This window comes from Elgaria multicarinata, chromosome 12 (assembly GCF_023053635.1).
Source record: "Elgaria multicarinata webbii isolate HBS135686 ecotype San Diego chromosome 12, rElgMul1.1.pri, whole genome shotgun sequence".
In the NCBI taxonomy this organism is placed as follows: Eukaryota; Metazoa; Chordata; class Lepidosauria; order Squamata; family Anguidae; genus Elgaria; species Elgaria multicarinata.
The window spans coordinates 28851969-28872765 of NC_086182.1; the positions used below are offsets into that span (position 1 = coordinate 28851969).

At 48.2% G+C, this 20797-nt stretch overlaps 1 protein-coding gene across 1 annotated transcript in view; it reads right to left on the bottom strand.

The window, feature by feature from the left end:
- NCAPD3 (non-SMC condensin II complex subunit D3) overlaps positions 1-20797 on the bottom strand; it is a 65008-nt gene that overhangs the window by 1084 nt on the left and 43127 nt on the right. The window contains exons 25-34 of the mRNA XM_063138874.1: positions 17075-17212; positions 15369-15502; positions 13814-14013; positions 12337-12447; positions 9856-10032; positions 8246-8403; positions 7480-7607; positions 6092-6169; positions 1409-1483; positions 1249-1309 (exon numbers count right to left, since the gene is read on the bottom strand). Coding sequence (XP_062994944.1) covers positions 1249-1309; positions 1409-1483; positions 6092-6169; positions 7480-7607; positions 8246-8403; positions 9856-10032; positions 12337-12447; positions 13814-14013; positions 15369-15502; positions 17075-17212 — 1260 coding nt within the window. The remainder of the gene's footprint in view (positions 1-1248; positions 1310-1408; positions 1484-6091; positions 6170-7479; positions 7608-8245; positions 8404-9855; positions 10033-12336; positions 12448-13813; positions 14014-15368; positions 15503-17074; positions 17213-20797) is intronic.

Sequence of the window (20797 nt, forward strand, 5' to 3'; positions counted from 1 at the left end):
CCTAGGTCACTGGTTCCATTGTCATACTGCTCTAACAGTCAGGAAGTTTTTCCTGATGTCCAGCTGGAATCTGGATTCCTTTAACTTGAGCCCGTTATTCCGTGTCCTGCACTCTGGGAGGATCGAGAAGAGATCCTGGCCCTCCTCTGTGTGACAACCTTTTAAGTGTTTGAAGAGTGCTATCATATCTCCCCCTCAATCTTCTCTTCTCCAGGCTAAGCATGCCCAGTTCTTTCAGTCTCTCTTCATAGGGCTTTGTTTCCAGACCCCTGATCATCCTGGTTGCCCTCCTCTGAACACACTCCAGCTTGTCTGCGTCCTTCTTGAATTGTGGAGCCTGGAACTGGACGCAATACTCTAGATGAGGCCTAACCAGGGCCGAATAGAGAGGAACCAGTACCTCACATGATTTGGAAGCTCTACTTCTATTAATGCAGCCCAAAATAGCATTTGCCTTTCCTGCAGCCACATCACACTGTTGGCTCTTATTAAGCTTGTGATCTACAATTCCAAGATCCTTCTCGTTTGTAGCATTGCTGAGCCAAGTATCCCCCATCTTGTAACTGTGCATTTGGTTTCTATTTCCTAGATGTAGAACTTGGCATTTATCCCTATTAAATTTCATCCTGTTGTTTTCAGCCCAGCACTCCTCCATCTACAGTTTAGAGAGATACAGTCCACTGGCAGATTCCCATCATGCAAGTCTGCTGATTGGGCGTTTCAGCTCCGAGACCCACGGTTATTTGGATGGCTTTCCAAAGAGAATGGCGTCTCCACTCCCGTCACAGTAACACACACGTCATTTCTCTTACCACCATTTTGCAAATGGAAACCGTATCCAGCACGAAGCTCTGGTAGTGCTGGCTTCAAGAGCCATCACTTCTGGCAATGACTTACAGCATTAATACCTGCACATGGATTACATTTATGACCTACAGCCACTGCGGCGGAGCGGTTAGAGCAGTGGACTAGAACTGAGAGCCAGGTTTAGATCCGCACTCAGCCAACAAAGCTCACCGGGTGCCTTTGGGCCTGTGTCACACGGACACACAGACTAACCTACCTCGCAGGGCTGTTGAGAGGACAGAAGAGGGTAGAATGATCCACGCAACCCTGAGCTCCTTGGAGGAAGGGCAGGTCCAAAATGTAACAAGGAAATACAAATGTATATTTTGTTGGTGGTGAATTTGGCAGGAGCTGACTGGCGGCTGCAGGGGTGTCCCTGGTCAAGATGGCAGTTATACTCACGGCTTATCAGGTGACGCCAAGCAGACAATCTGTCTCCGTGGACCCTCGGCTCCTTGTTTTTCTGCAAGAGGAATGGCAGAAATTAACATGCCTGAGTCTTCCCCATTTAAGAGAGCAAGAGAATGAGCAAACGTTAAGACAAGGACCAGTAGCAATTTACCTTGAGCTGACGCTGGTGTGTGCATCAGACTGATACAGCTGACTCCAGCACCGAAGGTCACATTGTCAATGGACTCTGGGGAAAAAACACACATCACATGGATTAGCACCAGCAAGCCTGGATATTTATGGTGAGTTAAAAATACATTGGGGAAAAAACCCGCTTCTTTATTTCCTTTCAGGTTCAAATTAATCCAATCATCCAAAAACCTGCCGGTTTAAAAGACCAGAAGATAAGGCTTTCTCACCTTAGTCCAAACTCCACAAAGCCAGGAAATTGAAAGCTAAGGCTGCAATCAGCCATGATGTTGTGCAATGTCGCTTGCTTACCACTTACCCTCCATGCACCCACACTTTTCCTGGCTCTTACAGTCCCAAATCAGTAGACAATACTGAGATAGTCCGCTTGGTGGATTGACACAGTGGGTGCATTCGGATGCAATGCCAAATTGCGCATGGAAGAACCGGCAAACTATTGTTTGTGGAGAACATGGGAGCGTGTTCACAAGTTGTGGTGAACAAGGGGAGGGGGGGGATAGGAAGAGAGGGACAACATGAGCCCAAGGCTTTGTGGCTACTCATGCATGCAGAGGCAACCCAAGGTCTGACATTATGTCTGAATGGACTGCGGTGTAAACAGACCACAGGATACTGACCAGCTTCTGGTCTAACTGGATCTAAGTGGTCTAACTGGATCAATTTAGCAGACATCTATCAGCTTGGGCTGGTAGTAACATAAATAGAAGCGACAAGCCTAACACACAAGTCACAGACCTTCTCTGGCTAAGGGCCATTCCGCACATTACATGGGAGCAAACCAGGTTTTGAAGCGTATAGGCTTGGCAAGGAGCGACAGCCAAAATCGCCTCTCGGAGAAGCACACCGGTAGAATGCTCTGACATCCACACGTAATGTATGAAATAGCCTGATGTAACACTCAAACTGCAGCCCACTGTGGCTTATTTAAGACACAGTGGGCTGTAGTGATTGTGCGAATGCAAGTCACCGTGAGCTGCGGTGTGTGGCAGCTGCCATTTTGAATATACAAGCCACGGCTTAGCCTGTCGTGGGATATGCAAGGGTTAAACAACCGACAGGCTGTTCTAAGGTTAACCAAGAGTGGTATATTTATTTATTTATTACATTTCTATACCGCCCAATAGCCGGAGCTCTCTGGGCGGTTCACAACCCACAGTGGCTTAACGTGAGATGCGAACAAGCCCTCTCTCACGCAGATCTAACTGGATCAATATTTACATTTATTATTACATTAACATCTCGCCTTTTTTCCTCCAAGGAACCCAAGGTGCTATACATAATAGGCGCCCCTCCATTGGGAGATGAGAGGACGGAGCAGGGCCTTCCCACCAGCCTAAGCAGTCTCCTTAATTTCTTTTTATTTTCTCCCTCTTCCCTCCCCATCCACTTTTCCTTGTGTGTCATGTCTTTTTTTTAGCATGTAAGCCTGAGGGTAGGGACTGTCTTCTTTATTTGTCGTCTTCTGCTGCCCCTTACGCCTGGAACGCTCTTCCAGAACATTTGAGAACTACAAGTTCAATCGCAGCTTTTAAAGCTCAGCTAAAAACTTTTCTTTTTTCCTAAAGGTTTTAAAACTTGATTTTGCTCTGACTTTTATACTGTTAGTTTTACTCTCCCCTGTGCCTGTTTGGTGCATTCTCTTCCCCTCCTTATTGTTATATTATGATTTTATTAGAATGTAAGCCTATGCGGCAGGGTCTTGCTATTTTATTGTTTTACTCTGTACAGCACCATGTACATTGATGGTGCTATATAAATAAATAAATAAATAAATAAATAAATAAATAATATTGATACATTGTAAGCCGCTCCGAGAGCCTTTTGGCTGAGGTGCGGGATAAAAATACTCTAAATAAATTAATAAATAAATAATCCTCCTCCTCCTCTGCATTTTATCCTCACAACAACAACAACCCAGTGAGGTGGGTTGGGCTGAGAGTCTGTGACTGGCCCAAAGTCACCCAGTGGGTTTCCACGGCCGAGGGGGGACTAGAACCCGGATCTCCCGACTCCCAGTCCAACACTTTAGCCACTGCACCACGTTGGCTCAATACATTTCCAAGCCACTGTCAGGCACTTCATTCCTTCCCGGTGCCTCTTGAGCGTGCTTGCTTCAAAACACCAAGACAAAAACCGAAGCAGCAGAGGCAAGGCGGGCTCGTCGTTTTAAAGGCGGCGGTGAGCTCCGCTTGCTGCCATTTAAGCAGAAGTAAAACAGGATGGAACCGACAAGGGAAATCACATCTCTCTGGTTTTAGGACTGGGGAACCCCGAGCCAGCGTGGCCGTGACCGCTCAATCCTGGGCAGCTCAGGCAGCAGTGATGCGATGCACAGCTTGTGTTGCTGCTAGGAAGCAAAGCTGGAGTTTTAAGCCTCGGCCCACGGTGGGATTAACAAGGCCCTCCCCTCCACAGCATATGTCACTTAAGTGGAGCATCAGGGCAAGCCCTTGGGGAAGGAAGGCATGATTTTCACGGCCGTGGCATCCCGAGACTTCTTTTGCGAAGCAGACGAGGGGAACTGAAGGACATCTGGTGGTAAACGTCGGGTCTATCGACACAGCCAAGTTAGGGAAAGGAGGGCACAGTGGTCAGATGGCCGCAGCCGCCTGCTGCCAACATCACAATGTGTCTTTGAAAAGACACGCTAGCCCGGTTGTCTTCTCCGAGATCTCCTTTTAAGCGTAGATATCAGGAATTGAACTTAGGGGCTTCTGCCTGCACAGTAGGTGCTCAATCAGTAAGCTTTGGACCCACCCAAAATAAAGGCTCAAGCGCCTGCTGGCTTCATTAGAATCTGAACACATGACCTTGCAGACGCCATGCACGCACACACACACACACAGGTTTTAGGACCCTTGTAGTATTAGAGTGGCACCACTTATGAACTGCTTCAAGATAAAAGCAGGGCAGTGGTATTCCACAACCTCGTGGAAGAGAACTGTTTGGCCTTCAGCACAAAACCCGGCATCCCCGGGTTCATCTTATCCTGTAAAACATCCAAGTTCCTAGCCCTTATGGCCAGAAAAGGTAGGCTCTTGAGCGTGTGAACGCCTGCTGAAATCTCTAAAGCTAGGTGGGTCTTAAGGTTGTTGATGGCCAGAGATATTGCTTAACGGCCCTGTGCAGCTCTTCATCCCTGTCCGATGCCAAGAAAAGTGGAATGAAAAACGATGCAGAAATAGGTGCGACGTTTTCTCGATTTGTGTAGTTTACACAAAGCGGCTTTTCTCGCTGCAGAAATCCGATACTTCATTTTAACCACAGGAGTACACACCGCCCTAGATTTTTGCTAGAGGGTTCAGAGGTGTGTATTGTGTAACGCAAAACAGGCTGAATCCAGAAAACAGCTCTCTCGCTGCCTCATCCTCAATGAGATTTGGGAAGAAAGGAGCTCAGAAGGAGCTGCTATGAACACATGAACAGAGGTTTGTAAATAGCAGGGGGTTTGCATCAAGTGTCCAGACGCAACGCTGTGCCTGGCCAGAGAGACTCCATTCTATTCCCTTTCCAATATCAGAGTCAGATCTACTGCCCCAAGCTGCAGGTCTTATACACAGAGCAGCAGGCGGAATTGCACAGATATGCTTTTAGCCTTGTTTTCCTTATGTTCCTGGTATCAATGTTTGTGCTAGTTTGTTTGTTTTGTTACGATGGCAAACAAATTTAAATATAAATGACGGATAACATAAGGGAATCGGCACTGCAAGAATCTCTGTTCGCTCTTCGGCAGAACGAGCAGTTGGTGCTAGACAGGGAGGGATGCCTGGAAGGTGGATTACAATGTTGATGTGGGACCCGGGGGTTTGAGAAAAACACTTCCCCAGGAGAAAGGACCAGCGAGCGAGGGCTGAACGCCGGCACGTTTGGTTAGCTTTAGCAGTGAGATGCAGCATTCAGATGAGCTTGACCAGGAAGGGAGGGGCTGGGCGAGGACAGCCTTTCCAGACTGTGGACGATGGGAGTGCAACACATCGTGGATGATGGGATACAACATTTAGGAAAGCACCAGCATGGAGAAGGCTCGAATAGGAGACCCTCAGAAGCAGCCCTGCCTACTGTGGCATTATTATCAGTTTATGGAGAACTGAATTGTAATCAAGAGACAAAAGAATTGATAACCAATTTGTTAACAGCAGCAAAATTAATGATATCTAGGAACTGGAAGGTTCAAGGGGATTATCATATAGAAGATTAGTATAAAGAAAAATGGGATATTGCTATTAATGATAAATTAACATGTAATATGAAAGTTAGAAGAGGAATGATAAAAAACTAATGATTTTGAAGGAACAAGGAAACAGTTTTTAGAATTTGTACTATTAAAGGGGAGAGGGAAAACACCTCCAGAGGAAGTAATGAGATTTTGGAAATATGAATAAGATCCCGGGGTTGGAGGGAGCACACTTATGTTAATTATGTTATGCTAAATGGAATTAAGCTAGAACATATGTTTATTAAATTGTTTACTTTATATTATTGTGTATTATGGGGCACTGTTTTATATTGTATCGTTGTATTGTTTGGATGTTTTAAAAATTAAAAAAATGAAAAGAAAAGAAGAAAGAAGCAGCCCTGCCTCCTTTCTTCCAAAGAGGAAATAACCCACCCACTCTCAAAACGCACCACTGTTGTGGAAACTTACTCTCGGGAGTGCTGATCGCTCGGCCGTCCAGGGCAATGGTGGCTCCAGAAGGTGGCTGGTTTAGACTGCCAAAGGATGCTAGAAGAACAGGAGACGACCGTTAGATGTGGGGCATCCCGAGACTTCTTTTGCAAAGCAGACGAGGGGAACTCAAGGACATCTGGTGGTCAACGTCGAGTCTATCGACACAGCCAAGTTAGGGAAAGGAGGGCACAGTGGTCAGATGGCCGCAGCCGCCTGCTGCCAACATCGCAACGTGTCTTTGAAAAGACACACTAGCCTGGTTGTCTTCCCTGAGATCTCCTTTTAAGTGCAGATATCAGGAATTGAATTTAGGGCTTCTGCCTGCACAGTAGGTGTAGGGTGACCATATGAAAAGGAGGACAGGGCTCCTGTATCTTTAACAGTTGTAATGAAAAGGGAATTTCAGCAGGTGTCATTTGTATATATGGAGAACCTGGAGAAATGTCCTCTTCATCACAACAGTTAAAGCTGCAGGTGCCCTGCCCTCTTTTAAATCTGGTCACTCTAGAATAGCTCCTGCAGCTTTAACTGTTGTGATGAAGAGGGAAATTCACCAGGGTCTCCGTATATACAAATGAAAAAGGAAAGGAACCTCTCGTGCAAGCACTGAGTCATTGCTGACTCTTGGAGGGACGCCAGGTTTCGCTGACGTTTTCTTGGCAGGCCTTATAGCGGGGTGGTTTGCCGTTGCCTTCCCCGGCCGTGATTACCTTTCCCCCAGCTAGCTGGGTACTCATTTTACCGACCTCGGGAGGATGGAAGGCTGAGTCTACCCGAGCCGGCTGCCTGAAACCAGCTTCCGCTGGGATCGAACAGGCCGTGGGGAGAGTTTCGGCTGCAGAAACTGCTGCTTTACCGCTCTGCGCCACACGAGGCTCATAGATACAAATGACACCTGCTGAAATTCCCCCTTTCTATGCAACTGTTAAACATACAGGAGCCCTGTCCTCCTTTTCATATGGTCACCCTAAGTAGGTGCTCAATCAGCAAGCTTTGGGCCCACCCAAAATAACGGCTCAAGCACCTGCTGGCCTCATTAGAATCTGAACACATGACCTTGCAGACGCCATGCATGCACGCACACACATTTTAGGACCCTTGTAGTATTAGAGTCGTACCACTTATGAACTGCTTCAAGATAAAAGCAGGGCAGTGGTATTCCACAACCTCGTGGAAGAGAACTGTTTGGCCTTCAGCACAAAACCCGGCATCCCCGGGTTCATCTTATCCTGTAAAACATCCAAGTTCCTAGCCCTTATGGCCAGAAGCGCTGGGCCCACCACGTTCGTTTTGGTTCCACAGCGGCTTGCGTTCAAAGGTTCTGTTCTGCGACAGCACATCCGTTTGGTAGTGAACGGGCTTGCCTTTGCTGCTCTGCCTGCTCCCTGGAGATGCAGGCCTCCCTCCCACGCTCCTGCTGCGCTGCTTGGTAGCGGCCTCCGTGGCTTTTTTAGCAGAGTTGAGGATGGCAAAAGTACTCAGGGACACGTTCCTGGGGAAGAGAACAAGGGCAGAAACGTTGCTGGAGTTCTGAGTCGCTACAGAGGATGCAAGCTTTGAACGTCATCCGCCGAGCATCACGTGAGGCCGCGGCTGGATTCGTAGCGCTGGAGCGAGAGCCGCTTGGAGAGGTGCAACTCAGTGCATTTATGCATTTGATTTAGAAGTGGGCATTATCAGCACGAGCCTGGGGGCAGCAGCAAACCTTATCAAAATAAAGTGACAGTTTAGTCCAGCCTTCCTCAACCTGGGGCGCTCCAGATGTGTTGGACTGCATCTCCTAGAATGCCCCAGCCTGCTGGGGCATTCTGGGAGTTGTAGTCCAACACATCTGGAGCGCCCCAGGTTGAGGAAGGCTGGTTTAGTACATCATAAAACCATACGTTTACAATCCCCCCCCCAGATCTACTTTGAGAACCCACAGAAGACAGTCAAGTTCAGGATTTGGCAAACCCCTGAGGAAGAGAGTTACAGAGCCGTCCACGGCAGCCCCATGGAGAGGGCATTGCAGTAGTCTATGTGGCAAAAGATGCAGAAGCATGAATGGCAGTTTTCAGGTCTAAAACTGAGAAGTGACAACGCTGTGTTTAAAGAACACAGATCAGTGGAGTCCACTGAGGAGTAGTATACCTGGGCCTAGGTGTCAAGACGCCGGGCCTGAGTGAAGCAAACCCAGCAGCTGCTGAAGGAAGAGGAGATCTCAAACGCGAGGAGTCTCTTCTGGCAGCTGGAAAATCCATTTGACTTTGATCGCCAGAAAATGCCGCTCTCTCCGAGGTGGGAGACTGCTATTTAAAGGAGAAAACAAAGGGCTTAAACGCTGTCACAAAGCCTAGCAAGGACATTGGGTGTTTTGCCCTGTCCTTGGTCTCACGATGACTCCTCAATCATTACTCCCGTTTTAGAGACAAGCAAACTGAGGCTGACTGTAAAGTTCCCCAAGGCCCCTCAGCCTGCGTTGAGGTTGGGAGCGTTTATTCTGGAACCCTGGTCGGACATAGAGCCAGGCTGAGAAACAGATTCCCAGCAAGAGATCTGAACTCTGGTCTCCACAGTCTAGCAAGAGGGACGACTGGTTTAAGGGCATTGATTAATGCTCATTTAAATAGTCGCCTCCTCTCTTCAGACAATTGAAACGGGGTTGGTTTTTAGCATGAGGTCGGTGGAGAGTTAGGAGAGGGTGCTGAGAAGTCACTGCTAGGAATACAATAACCAGGATTCTTAGGAGAGGGCTGGGATAAAACTAAGAGAAAACCAAACTAAGAGTCTGTGGCATAGAGGGGATCAGGGTGGATTTGATTTAAATCAATTTGATTTAAATCGTGATTTACATCACAATTTAAATCACTACTCAGAAAGACTCAATTTAGTTATGTGACTCCACCCCCCACCCCCCAAAAAGTGCACTCTATTCATTGATATATATTTTTAAAACTTAGCCCTTAATTGGTAAGGGGTTGATTCTGTGTACACTGATTTGCAAAGGAACAATGGGATTGTGATCTCTGCAGACACAAATCCACATTTTTAAGAACTGTAAAACCAAGCAGCTGTGATAATATCTTCTAGATAGAAAAATTGCCCAATAATCTTACAGAAACCTCTGGAAGAGCATGGCATTGCGAATGGATTAATGGAATTCATTTACCCAAAAATTTAAACATTGCATGAGGCTGTATATATATTTTCATGATGAATAACCTTTGGACTATAATGTATCTTAAATACAAAACTATCTTTAGATAGATTTTTTTCCTCAAAAAGCATTTTATTAAAAAAAAAATCCGATTTAAATGTTAAAAAAAATCCGATTTTTAATTAATTATTTTTTTAAAAAATCATTGATTCTTATCCACCCTGGAGGGGATCAAAGATGGCCGTTTTTGCTTCTCGACAGCCGCCTCAGCCTATGACAAGGGGGTCATTTCACATTTTGCCCCCCCCCCCGCCAAAAAAATCCAGAAGAAAAACTCACTCTAAACTATTTTTGGTGGGAGAAGATGCAATTGCATCATCATCATGATTCCTGCATTGAGCAGGGGGTTGGACTCGATGGCCTTTTAGGCCCCGTCCAACTCTACTATTCTATGATTCTATGATCATCATTATTAAAAAAGCACCAGCTGGATTTGCTGACAGACTCTTTTTGAAGAGCTCAGGCATCGGCCTATTGACCGCAAAAGGGGCGGTTGGCACCAACAGCAACGTGACCACCTGCTCACTCGGGTGGGGGCTGCTACCTGCACTGCCACCACAGCGTTAAGGGCTTCCGTCTCTCCGGGCGGCTCCTGGCCAAGCGCAGATTCCTGCTGCAGTTGCTCTTCGTACTTCTTCATGTCGTACTCCAGTTCGGCCGCCAGCTGCTTGTCCACAGCAAAGAACTCCTTGATCTCGTTCCGGTAATCCTGCATCACCTCCTGGGAAGACGTAACGGAGTTTGAGGGCAGGGCCGGCGGCGCTTTCTGCCCGCGTTCAAGCCAACTCTCTCGGGGCCAAAAGGCAGCGAGTCACGAACGGACTCCCCTGGTCTAGCAAGGAACTGACTCTCTGGCCGCAGGTCCACGGACGGCCTTCCCGGCCAGTTACTGTACACAACCCTCAACCCAGATCCCAAGAGACTGGCGAGGCACACCGGAAGAGGGCCGCCCCGTTGCTTCCCCCACCCCAAGCCTGAAATACGTCAGGCCCAGAGAACTCTGAGCGTACGTTTGCTCCACGACGTTGCTTATTTCATATTGGTTTTAATGTATTAATGGTTTGATTTGTTTGAGTTCTGCATTTATTGTTCTATTTTATAGGTATGGTTTCATCCATACGTCGCCCTGAGATCCTTGTGATATAGGGCGGGATGTAAATAAATATTGTCAAATTTGGAGGGAAAGGGGTAGGAGTGAAGACCAGGAGGGAGGAAGGCCAGCAGCTCTTGGCTAACATGGAGAGAAACAGGAGCGGGGCACGGCGGAGGCTGTCCTAGTCCATTGAACCAAGCATGGAAGAAAGGGAATGACCTCAAGCACAGCCGGTGCTCCTAACCCAGCCGTCAGCATCCAACCAGTATGTCCTGGTGACCCAGTGACCTCAGTGTAAAAAATATGCCAGTGGATGCCACTGGCATACCAAAGTGTGGGAGAAAGCACCAGTCTTAGGTGAACATTTAGGCCAGATTGATTTTGGGAACCAGAAGGTTCGACCATGTAACACCTGCTCTGGTCCGCTTGCACTGGCTGCCTGTATGTTTCCGAGCCCAATTCAAGGTGCTGGTTTTGATCTATAAAGCCTTACACAGCTAGAGACCACAATACCTGATGGAACGCCTCTCCCGACGTGAATATACCCGGTCACTGCGTTCAACATCGAAGATCCTCCTCCGGGTGCCTACTCCGAGAGAGGCTCAGAGTGTGGCAACGAGGGACACGGCCTTTTCGGTGGTGGCCCCCAGACTATGGAACCATCTCCCTGACGAGGCTCGCCTGGCGCCAACGCTGCTATCTTTCCGGTGCCAGGTTAAGACTTTCCTCTTTGCCCAGGCATATGGCGGCACATCTTAATCACCCACATGTTTAGGTTGTTTTTACGGTTTTTAATGCTTTATGTGTGTATGTTCCGTGTTTTAGAATTTTAAATTCCGTATACTCGTTTTAATCTTAATTTTAGAATTTCTGTAAACCGCCCAGAGAACCCTGGCTATGGGAGCGGTATATAAGTGCAAGAAACAAATAAATTTGCAGTACATATGGGGTGGCAGTTTGTCCCCCGGGCAAGTCTGCTGAGCCAAGAAGCAGGCAGTACAGCAGTGTTGGGGAGACGGGTTGGAGCGGACAATGTCCAAATCCTAGCCCACTGGTGTTGCCCAAGGACCGGTTTATGTTACAGGGATGCTGTCAGGGGGGGCTTATTCTAGGGGCCGGGGCCATTGAGCCAGTGTGGTGATGGACTGGGAGTCGGGAGATCCGGGTTCTAGTCCCCACTTGGCCATGGAAACCCACTGGGTGACTTTGGGCCAGTCACAGACTCTCAGCCCAGCCTACCTCACAGGGTTGTTGTTGTGGGGATAGAAATGGGGAGGACTTTTATGGGTTCTGTGAAGGAACAAAGGCGGAATATGAATGTAATAAATAAATTAAAGCCCTTCCTGCCAGTAACTTAAGCCTTAGGAGAGGAGTTTCAGGCTTTTAGAATGGCTTAAAAACTGTACAAAAGCTAGGAAACCCACAAGCAACCAGGGGAAAGGGACGAGGCCGTCTTGTGACTCCAGCCTGGATTCGGCCTGTGGGGTCTCTGCACCCTCTGTCCTAGTCAGACCTAGAGAACTTCTAGCTCCTGTCCACCCGTACTGGTACCCACACTACAAGTTGGCCATTCATCATTTAGGCCCACAGTTCAAAGCTTCTCTCTTGAAGGGAACCCCAAGGGTTTTGGCCATACAACCTACCTCAGGAGAACACGGCCTTGTTCCTCAACAGACATCCTGCGGGCTACATCAGGCCCGCTTCTTCCAACCAACCTGCCAAAGCCTTGGCTTGTAGCCATGTCCTTCCCCTCACTCCCACATCTCTCTGCTGTCCGTATCTCATACCTCAGGACAGTAAGCACACGCAGCATCACAATGCAACGTGGCAACCAGGACTGGGCAACAACTGACAGTGAAAGCAGCAAAGATTCAGGTCAGGGGCTGTTGCGGACGTGGAGTTTAATGGCACGACGTTGGCGTTAAACATTACCCGGAGATAGTTCATGAGGTCCCTCAGCGCCGGAAGCCGGCTTTGCTCCAACGAGGTCTTCAGGGAAGTGATGATTGGAATGATGTTTTCGACAAAATTCTTCTTCTGAACCTACGGAATGGATTGAACAGAGAGAGGGCTTCAGGTGAGCAGGGCTAGCTCCATGCAAAAGGAGAGGTACAGTGTCCCGTGAAGGGCGCCCACGACGGCGTCCAAGAGTCAGGAGCATCTTCAGACCATGTTTCTGAGAAAATCCCAAGGATTTTTTGTGACACTACAAGAGCAGAGACACCACACTGACAACAAAGGTTCGCATAGTTAAAGCAATGGTATTCCCCGTAGTAACCTATGGCTGCGAGACCTGGACCATAAGGAAAGCTGAGCGAAGGAAGATAGATGCTTTTGAACTGTGGTGCTGAGAGTGCCGTGGACTGCAAGAAGATCAAACCAGTCCATACTCCAGGAAATAAAGCCAGACTGCTCACTTGAGGGAATAGTATTAAAGGCAAAACTGAAGTACTTTGGCCACATAATGAGAAGACAGGATACCCTGGAGAAGAGGCTGATGCTAGGGAAAGTGGAAGGCAAAAGGAAAAGGGCAAGATGGATGGATATTCTGGAGGTGACAGACTTGACCTTGGGGGAGCTGGGGGTGGCAACGGCCGACAGAAAGCTCTGGCGTGGGCTGGTCCATGAAGTCACGAAGAGTCGGAAGCGACTGAATGAATAAACAACAGAAATCCATATGCGGACTTAAATGGAAAAAAACACTATATATTAACAAACAATTCAGATATCCAGTTGCTCAAGCTCCTAAACATTCAACGCTACTCCTTCAAAACCAGCACTGAATGGACGTTGCCCCCTGCCTAGGTTGCCTGATCTTGCCAGAAACTATCCCGTGAACAATGCTTCTTCCCTTATGGCCGATTCTGGTTCTGTCTTTTGTGCGGAAAAAGATTCCCTGTTCAGGGTTAAGATCAACACATGTTAAATCCATCCAAGAACAAGTTCACAGAGCTCCATGGAAGCTTCTTTCCTTCATGGCTGGAAGTGATTTATTTATTTTATTTATTTATTATTGCATTTATATCCCGCCTTTTTTCCTGCAAGGGACCCAAGGCGGCATACATAATCCTCCTCCTCTTCATTTTATCCCTGTGAGGTGGGTTGGGCTGAGAGTGTGTGACTGGCCCAAAGTCACACACTGGGTTTCCATGGCCGAGTGGGGACTAGAACCCGGATCTCTAGACTCCCAGGCTGACACTCTAGCCACTACACCACACTGGCTCTCAGTGATGGAGGCTCTGAAAGGGACCAAGCACAAACCATTTGCATACTCCCGCCTCTGAAGCAAGTTGTGGGAGGGACCAACCCACTCCTAGAAATCCACCAATATTGGAGAATTTGGAACGCATATCCAGGCCTGGCAGAGAGCCCAAACCCATGCCAAGAACGTTGGAGCTGCGATACTCACTTGCGAAATGAGTTTCTTCTGGGCCACCTGCATGACAGCATTGGCCATGGCCAACTCGTCGTCCTCGGGCTGGATGTCGTCGTCCGGCTTGGATCTCATAGCCGACAGCTTGATCTCCTTGCAGCTCAGGATATCAAAGGTGTCCGAGAGAAGCTCGCTGCCTTCCAGGTCCAGAGGGAGGACTCCGTCCACAAAGCAGGCTGGAAGCAATGCCGGAGAAAGGGCGGGACCGTTACTTCCAAAGGTTTGTTTTAGGAGACACACGGGGTATTCGTCGCCTCTTCGTGCCAAGGGAGAGTTCACCCAATCAGGCCGTTTTTAAGTATTTATTTATTAAATTTATGTGCCGCCCCATAGCCGAAGCTCTCTGGGCGGTTTACAAAGGTTAAGAACAGTGAACATTAAAAAAAAGTATACAAAATTTAAAACCTTCAAAAAATATATATATAAAAAATATCCATTTAAACAACAACAGTTCTGGGTCCATTAAAAAAACAAACAAACTTAGCATATGTTGTTAAATGCTGTTAAACGCCTGGGAGAAGAGAAAAGTGTTGACCTGTCGCCGAAAAGATAACAATGTTGGCGCCAGGCGAGCCTCGTTGAGGAGATCATTCCATAATTGAGGGGCCACCACTGAAAAGGCCCTCTCCCTTGTTGCCGTCCTCTGAGCTTCCCTTGGAGTAGGCACTCGGAGGAGTACCTTAGATGTTGAGCGCAGTGTACGGGAGTTGTGGAATGATGTGCTGCGTTTGGTTTTAAGAACCCCGTTCCTCAAGAGCGATCTGCGCAGAGAGCCCAAATCCCAACCCTCTGGGAAGAACTAGAAGAACTGTGGGTACTTGTTCTGATGGACAAGCCTCAGCCCATCAAATGAAGATACTCTCATGAGGAAGGCACTGATCACCAATGGAAGAATTTCACCGGGCATATTTGGAAGAAAGGGTAACCGCAGAAGAGGACTAGAGAGCGTTCCCTGTAAAAAGGGATCATGTTAAACACAGCCCAAGGATGGACTGAAGGAGATACTGATCTTCAAATAGTGAATCCCAGGGATTTAAGTCCCAAGCAAAAGTATGTATTTGCCAAAGCACCAGTCTAAGAATGGGGAAAGCAATGAGCACAGCAGCCAAACCCTCTTCACAAGGCTAATTCGTCTTAGGCACAAGCAAGGATGCCTTGGAATTAACAACAGGGCGGGTCAAATTAGCAGTAAGCAGACAAGCCAATAGCTCTTGTCTGGGGAAGGTCCAGTCCCATAACTACCTATGGCTAATAACAGCGGTTACAGCATACTTTTGGACGTTCAAGGCGCTTCATGCACAGCAACCCTTCCAAAAGCCCTATAATGTAGTAAGTTTGTGACTGAGGAGTTATCTGGAATTGGCAAACCTCCCAGCGCAGACGTTTAGCCGTTTTGCAGTCTCCGACTGCAGGGCCTCAAACTAACCCTTTGCCCAGAGGACGGCAGCTTAGGGAGGACCCTCTAATTCCCCACGGACGTCCCTGCCCCCCCCTCCATTGATGCATTCTGCATCCAAAGCTACGGCCGTACCCAGGACGTTCAGGCTGATTTTCGAGGTGATGCTGAATCTCTGCTCGTCGGTAAAATGCTCCAGCAGGTACTTGTAAATCAGCATCCGTTTTTCTTTGTGCGCTTTGCCCTTCAGGGAAAAGAGATTCTTCTCTCTGTAGCAAGGGAACACAGTTCATTATGACACACGCAAGGGGAATGACATGGGGGGGATGTCATTAGGGGAAATGACACGCTGCACGCACGCAGGCAGACGGCCATTCTCTGGATCTACTCAGCACACGCAACACACACACACACAGCTGATGCGGGAGGGGCTGCAGGGCGAACACATACTTTGCTTCCTGAAGAGGGGAAAGAGAGGCTGCTAATGTAACCCGCATAGCTCTCAACTAGGGAGGAGGTGAGGCAGATTCACTGAGACTCCTGATTACGAACCGTATCCCATATGAGATACAAGTCCCGCCAGCAATTTTCACGACAAACCAAACCAGCCAATCCAAAAGCGTCCCAGCCTCAAAAAGCTGCTGGTTCCATGGTAACGGTATCAGTGACACGGCAATTAGATGGATCCTGATCATAAAAAGTCCCCTTCGATCTATTAACTCCGCGGCCCTCCCTTCGTTCGCCTCACATTCTATAATGGCACGGGAGTTGGCAAGAGAGACTGAAAGAACTGGGCATGTTTAGCCTGGAGAAGAAAAGATTGAGGGGAGACATGATAGCATTCTTCAAATACTTAAAAGGTTGTCACACAGAGGAGGGCTGGGATCTCTTCTCGATCCTCCCAGAGTGCAGGACACAGAATAACGGGCTCAAGTTAAAGGAAGCCAGATTCCAGCTGGACATCAGGAAAAACTTCCTGACTGTTAGAGCAGTATGACAATGGAATCAGTTACCTAGGGAGGTTGTGGGCTCTCCCACACTAGAGGCCTTCAAAGAGGCAGCTGGACAACCATCCGTCAGGGATGCTTTAGGGTGGATTCCTGCAATGAGCAGGGGGGGTTGGACTCGATGGCCTTGTAGGCCCCTTCCAACTCTGCTATTCTGTGATTCTATGATTTGGCTAGCAGAACATTGAGAGAGAGAGAGAGAGAGAGAGAGAGAGGGTTCATGCATTGCATGAACCAATAATACACCTTTGCATACAAGGAAGATGCATTTCCTGCCTCTGAATCTTCCCAGTCTGTGAGGGCCGATCACAGACAAAGATGGGGTGGAGGGCGAGTTTCCCCCTCACTGCATTGGTGTCCCACTGAAGCAAACACCAGTCATTCACTTTGGGGGTGGGCCCACCAGAACAGCACTGGGGTGGGGACTAATCCCGCATTTTACACCTGGAAGAGACAGTGGAGGCTGGTGGCTCTGATGTCAGTGAGGCATTGCACCTTGGATAGCTCCTTGAAAGTTTGGACTGAAACCCCGGGTGGATTCACCACCCCACCAGCCTCCACTGGCAGGACCCTTGACCATTGAGAATCAACCCTGTCCCAATCTGCAAAGCCTCGCCGTCTTCTGCATCTGGTCACACCACAGAGGGACAGAGCTGTGGGAGCTGGCATTCGCCTAATAAAAGGTGAACTAAATATAAACTGCCAGCCGCTCTGGCTGGAGGATTCGCCGGCCACAGCAACAAGACGGCTCTCCACCCCAAGGGGATCCCGGCTCAGCGACTACACGCTAGAGCCGTTAGAGGAGTAAAGGAAAAGAGCCGCAAATCCACGGACCGCTCACTCTGGGAGAACTTGTTGTACTTCTCATGCCGCTCGTAGCTGTTGAAGTGGAAGATGCACTCGATGAAGTGCTGGGAGAACATCACCGGGTTCCTCTTGAGCAGGAGATGCACCAAGCAGAATCTGGCCAAGCTGGGCAGGAGGCAGAGAAAAGAAGAGCGATTCAGAACGTCTGTCTGCAGGCTCCCAGCGGCCATGTTTTGTTTAAATAGGAGCCCATAGATCCAAAGGGAGAGGCGGGTAAGAAATACATTGTATTATAATTATTAATTATAATAATATACGTTCAACATCTAAGGTCCTCGTCCGGGTGCCTACTCTGAGAGAGGCTCTGAGTGTGGCAACGAGGGACAGGGCCTTTTCGGTGGTGGCCCCCAGACTGTGGAATGATCTCCCTGACGAGGCTCGCCTGGCACCAACGCTGCTATCTTTCCGGCGCCAGGTTAAGACTTTCCTCTTTGCCCAGGCATATGGCGGCACATCCTAATTACCCACGTTTAGTTTTTAATCGGTTTTTAATGCTTTATGTGTGTATGTTCTGTGTTTTTAGAGTTTTAAATTTTGTATACTTGTTTTTACCTTCTTTTAGAATTTCTGTAAACCGCCCAGAGAGCCCTGGCTATGGGAGCGGTATATAAGTGTAATAAATAAATAAATAAATAAATAAATAAATAAATAAATAAATAATAATTATATTTTGAATTGAACCTGGGCAGGTGGGGCCAGCAACATGCAGAAGACCCTGAGTTTGATCCCCAGTATCTTCAGGTAGGGCTGGAAAAAGTCCTGCCTGAAACCCTGGAGAGCAGTTGCCAGTCAGTGTTGACAATACTGGACTAGATGGACCATTGGTCTGACTCAGTATCAAGCATCTTCCTATGTCCCTACTGACTCACTCCCATGGGAGCAGTAACTGGCAAAGGGCTCTTTAGCCCTTTTCTTCCAGTATGCGTAGCAACAGAGATGTCGGCATTATCCACCACCATCCCTTATCAACCCCAGCTGCTGAATCCCCGCCCCCTGCTTTGGTTCATGCATAGGAGCGCTGGGCTACAGAGGAGAATTCTCAAGAGCCTCTGTAGGTCAGGGAACAGGGGCAGGTTTAAGAACATCAGAAGAGCCCTGCTGGATCAGACTGAGGGTCCATCTAGTTCAGCACTCTGTTCACACGGTGGCCAACCAGCTGTTGACCAGAGACCAACAAAGCCGGACATGGTGCAACAGCACCCTCCCGCCCATGTTCCCCAGCAATTGGTGCGCACAGGCTTACTGCCTCGGATACTGGAGGTAGCACACAACCATCAGGGCATGTTGCCTACGTCTTGACTTTGGAGAGTGCAATGCAAGTCTTTTGAGGCAGACTGGAGTGGTGGTGCGGGCATCTTTGGAATTGGCAACGTTGCTGGGACCAGATTGGGTCCCTTGGCCACCTGATCAGGTGCAGTGAAAAACAAGCTTAAAATGGGAGACGGGGGACAACGACACGTCTTAAATGTCAGATCAGATCAGTACAGCAAGAGGACAGGCTGCCTAGGGAGACTGTGTTATCTTCCAGAGCCCAGGTACAAGGCATCCAATTCACACACACACACTAAAAATGTACTTGGTGCTTTAAGCTGATTAGGCGATCAGAAAGGGGTGAGCTGTGAAGAGGTTGTTGTGAGAATAAAAGGGAGAGAAAGAGGACTATGTCTGACACTTTGCAAAACGGGAAAAGGGCAGGATGTCAAGGCAATAATAAATACATAACTTTAGTCTCCAAATTCCAAGGAAAGTGGCTGATGAGAGCTTGGTACATGGAGGGGGGGGGAGGGGGGAGGGAAGGAAGGGCAGAAGGATTTCCAGAGGTGAAGCTTCAGTGTCTCTAGTACGTCCCCTCAGCCAGCTTCGTCGTGCAAATGTATGCAAGCCTGCTTCATATGCATAATGCGAATCCAATCTTTATCGGTGCAAAATGTCGATTTTCAGCACGGTTCACACAGCACTGATTTAACAGGCACTTTAAGCTCTTTCCTCGAAATACCGTGACCCAAGTCGCCGGCCGACCTTTCTCTCGACTGGTGACGTGGTGCACCCCTAGCATTCTGCAAGTAACCAGCTGAGCGCCAAACAGAGAAGCCCCAAAACTGACACCAAATGGAATAAGCCCCCCTTTCAGATTGGAGCCCCCTCTCAAACCAGAGTCTCGCTTAAACGCCAACGTGTTTTAAGAAGCACAGGGTCTGTTTTGATGCCGCTCGCTTACCCAGGGCTCCTTCGAAAAAGCTTTCAGGGCCCATCCTGCAATTTCGCTTCTAATTATAATTCAACATAATTAAAGAGGAATAACTCAATTGAACAGTAAACACCGACAGTAATTACAGTGTTTGTGATAATTAACTAGCAGTCACCCGTGCTAGCAAGATCTTATTAAGGAGATCGGGTCTTCCCGGCCCGAGTCTCAGCTTGGAATCCACAACGATGAAGCGTGGTTTTAATAAACTGACTCACCCCCCTATGCGTGGGTACTTATTGAGAATAGCCCATGAATCGCTGGGCAGCTTTTAGTTGCAATATTGATGAGCGCCACAGGAAAATAAATCCACTGCTACGCTCTCAGCATAAATGAAAAACAAGCTGCTATGGTGGTGGTGGTGGTGGTGGGAACTTGCCTGTTGGAGAATGACTGAGATACAGAGGAGTAGAATTAAAAGTCACGCAGTGTTCAAAATTAATGCGTAATTAAACTTACGGAACGCCTGGGCACAAGATGTAGCAACAGTGACTGACTTAATTGACTTTAAGAAAGGGTAAGATAAATTGTTGGAGAGGTCCAGCAACAGCAATTAGGCATGGTCAATTAAAAGCAACCTTCCTATTCAGAAGCAAGATATGGGAGTACTGGATGAAGGAAAGGTGATTGCCTTCATCCAGAACCCCCTAGATGTCTGCTGGAAAGAACAGAACTTCGATGGAAAGGCAATTCCTGTCATGTCTAACCCTACTGCCCCTGTTTTGGGAGAAGGTGTTTCAGGTAATCAATCAGAATCAGATTCGGACCTAGAGGAGGCAGCACCAGACACCAGCTAGGCTGTACCAGTGGGGGAGGAAGTTCTCACGGGCGATTCACCAGCTGGGAGTCAGCCCTCTCCAGAGCTTATCTCCTCAAGGCCAAATCCTACACACACAGTGGGAAGTGAGCCTTCTTCTGGAGGTGAGCGCCCCGACAAGCTAGCTGATGCTAGGGTCCGCCAGAAGCTAAAACGCACAGAGCGGAAGGAAGGTGTGAGAAAGTCGGCCCAACTAGGATTGCGCCAGAACCTGCCTCCACACCAGGCTCTCTGAAGTTACGGGCGTTTGGGAAGGGGCTTCCTGTTCTCCTTGGTCGGACAATTGTCTCGCTTAGTTTGCATAGTTTTGCCTAGGGGGAAGTTTCCAAGAGATTAGACTCTCTTCAGGTAGAAGAGATGTTTGCGGCTTAATAAAAGCTTTGTGGATTACCTAGCAGGCCTCGTCATTTGTCTCCCATCGAAAGCAGGGGCTTTCTGAGAAACACGACAATTCCTACTGCTTCATTGGGTATGCACACTGCTCAAGTGGATTTCACACGTGCCTATTATCTCCAGATAATCCAGGGTATTTTTAAAGGCATGTTCACAAATGATGCTAAGGGTGACTTCAAAGAAGATCTTTGCTTTACATAGCGATGGAGTCTCTGTATGGCAGACAGGGTGGTGG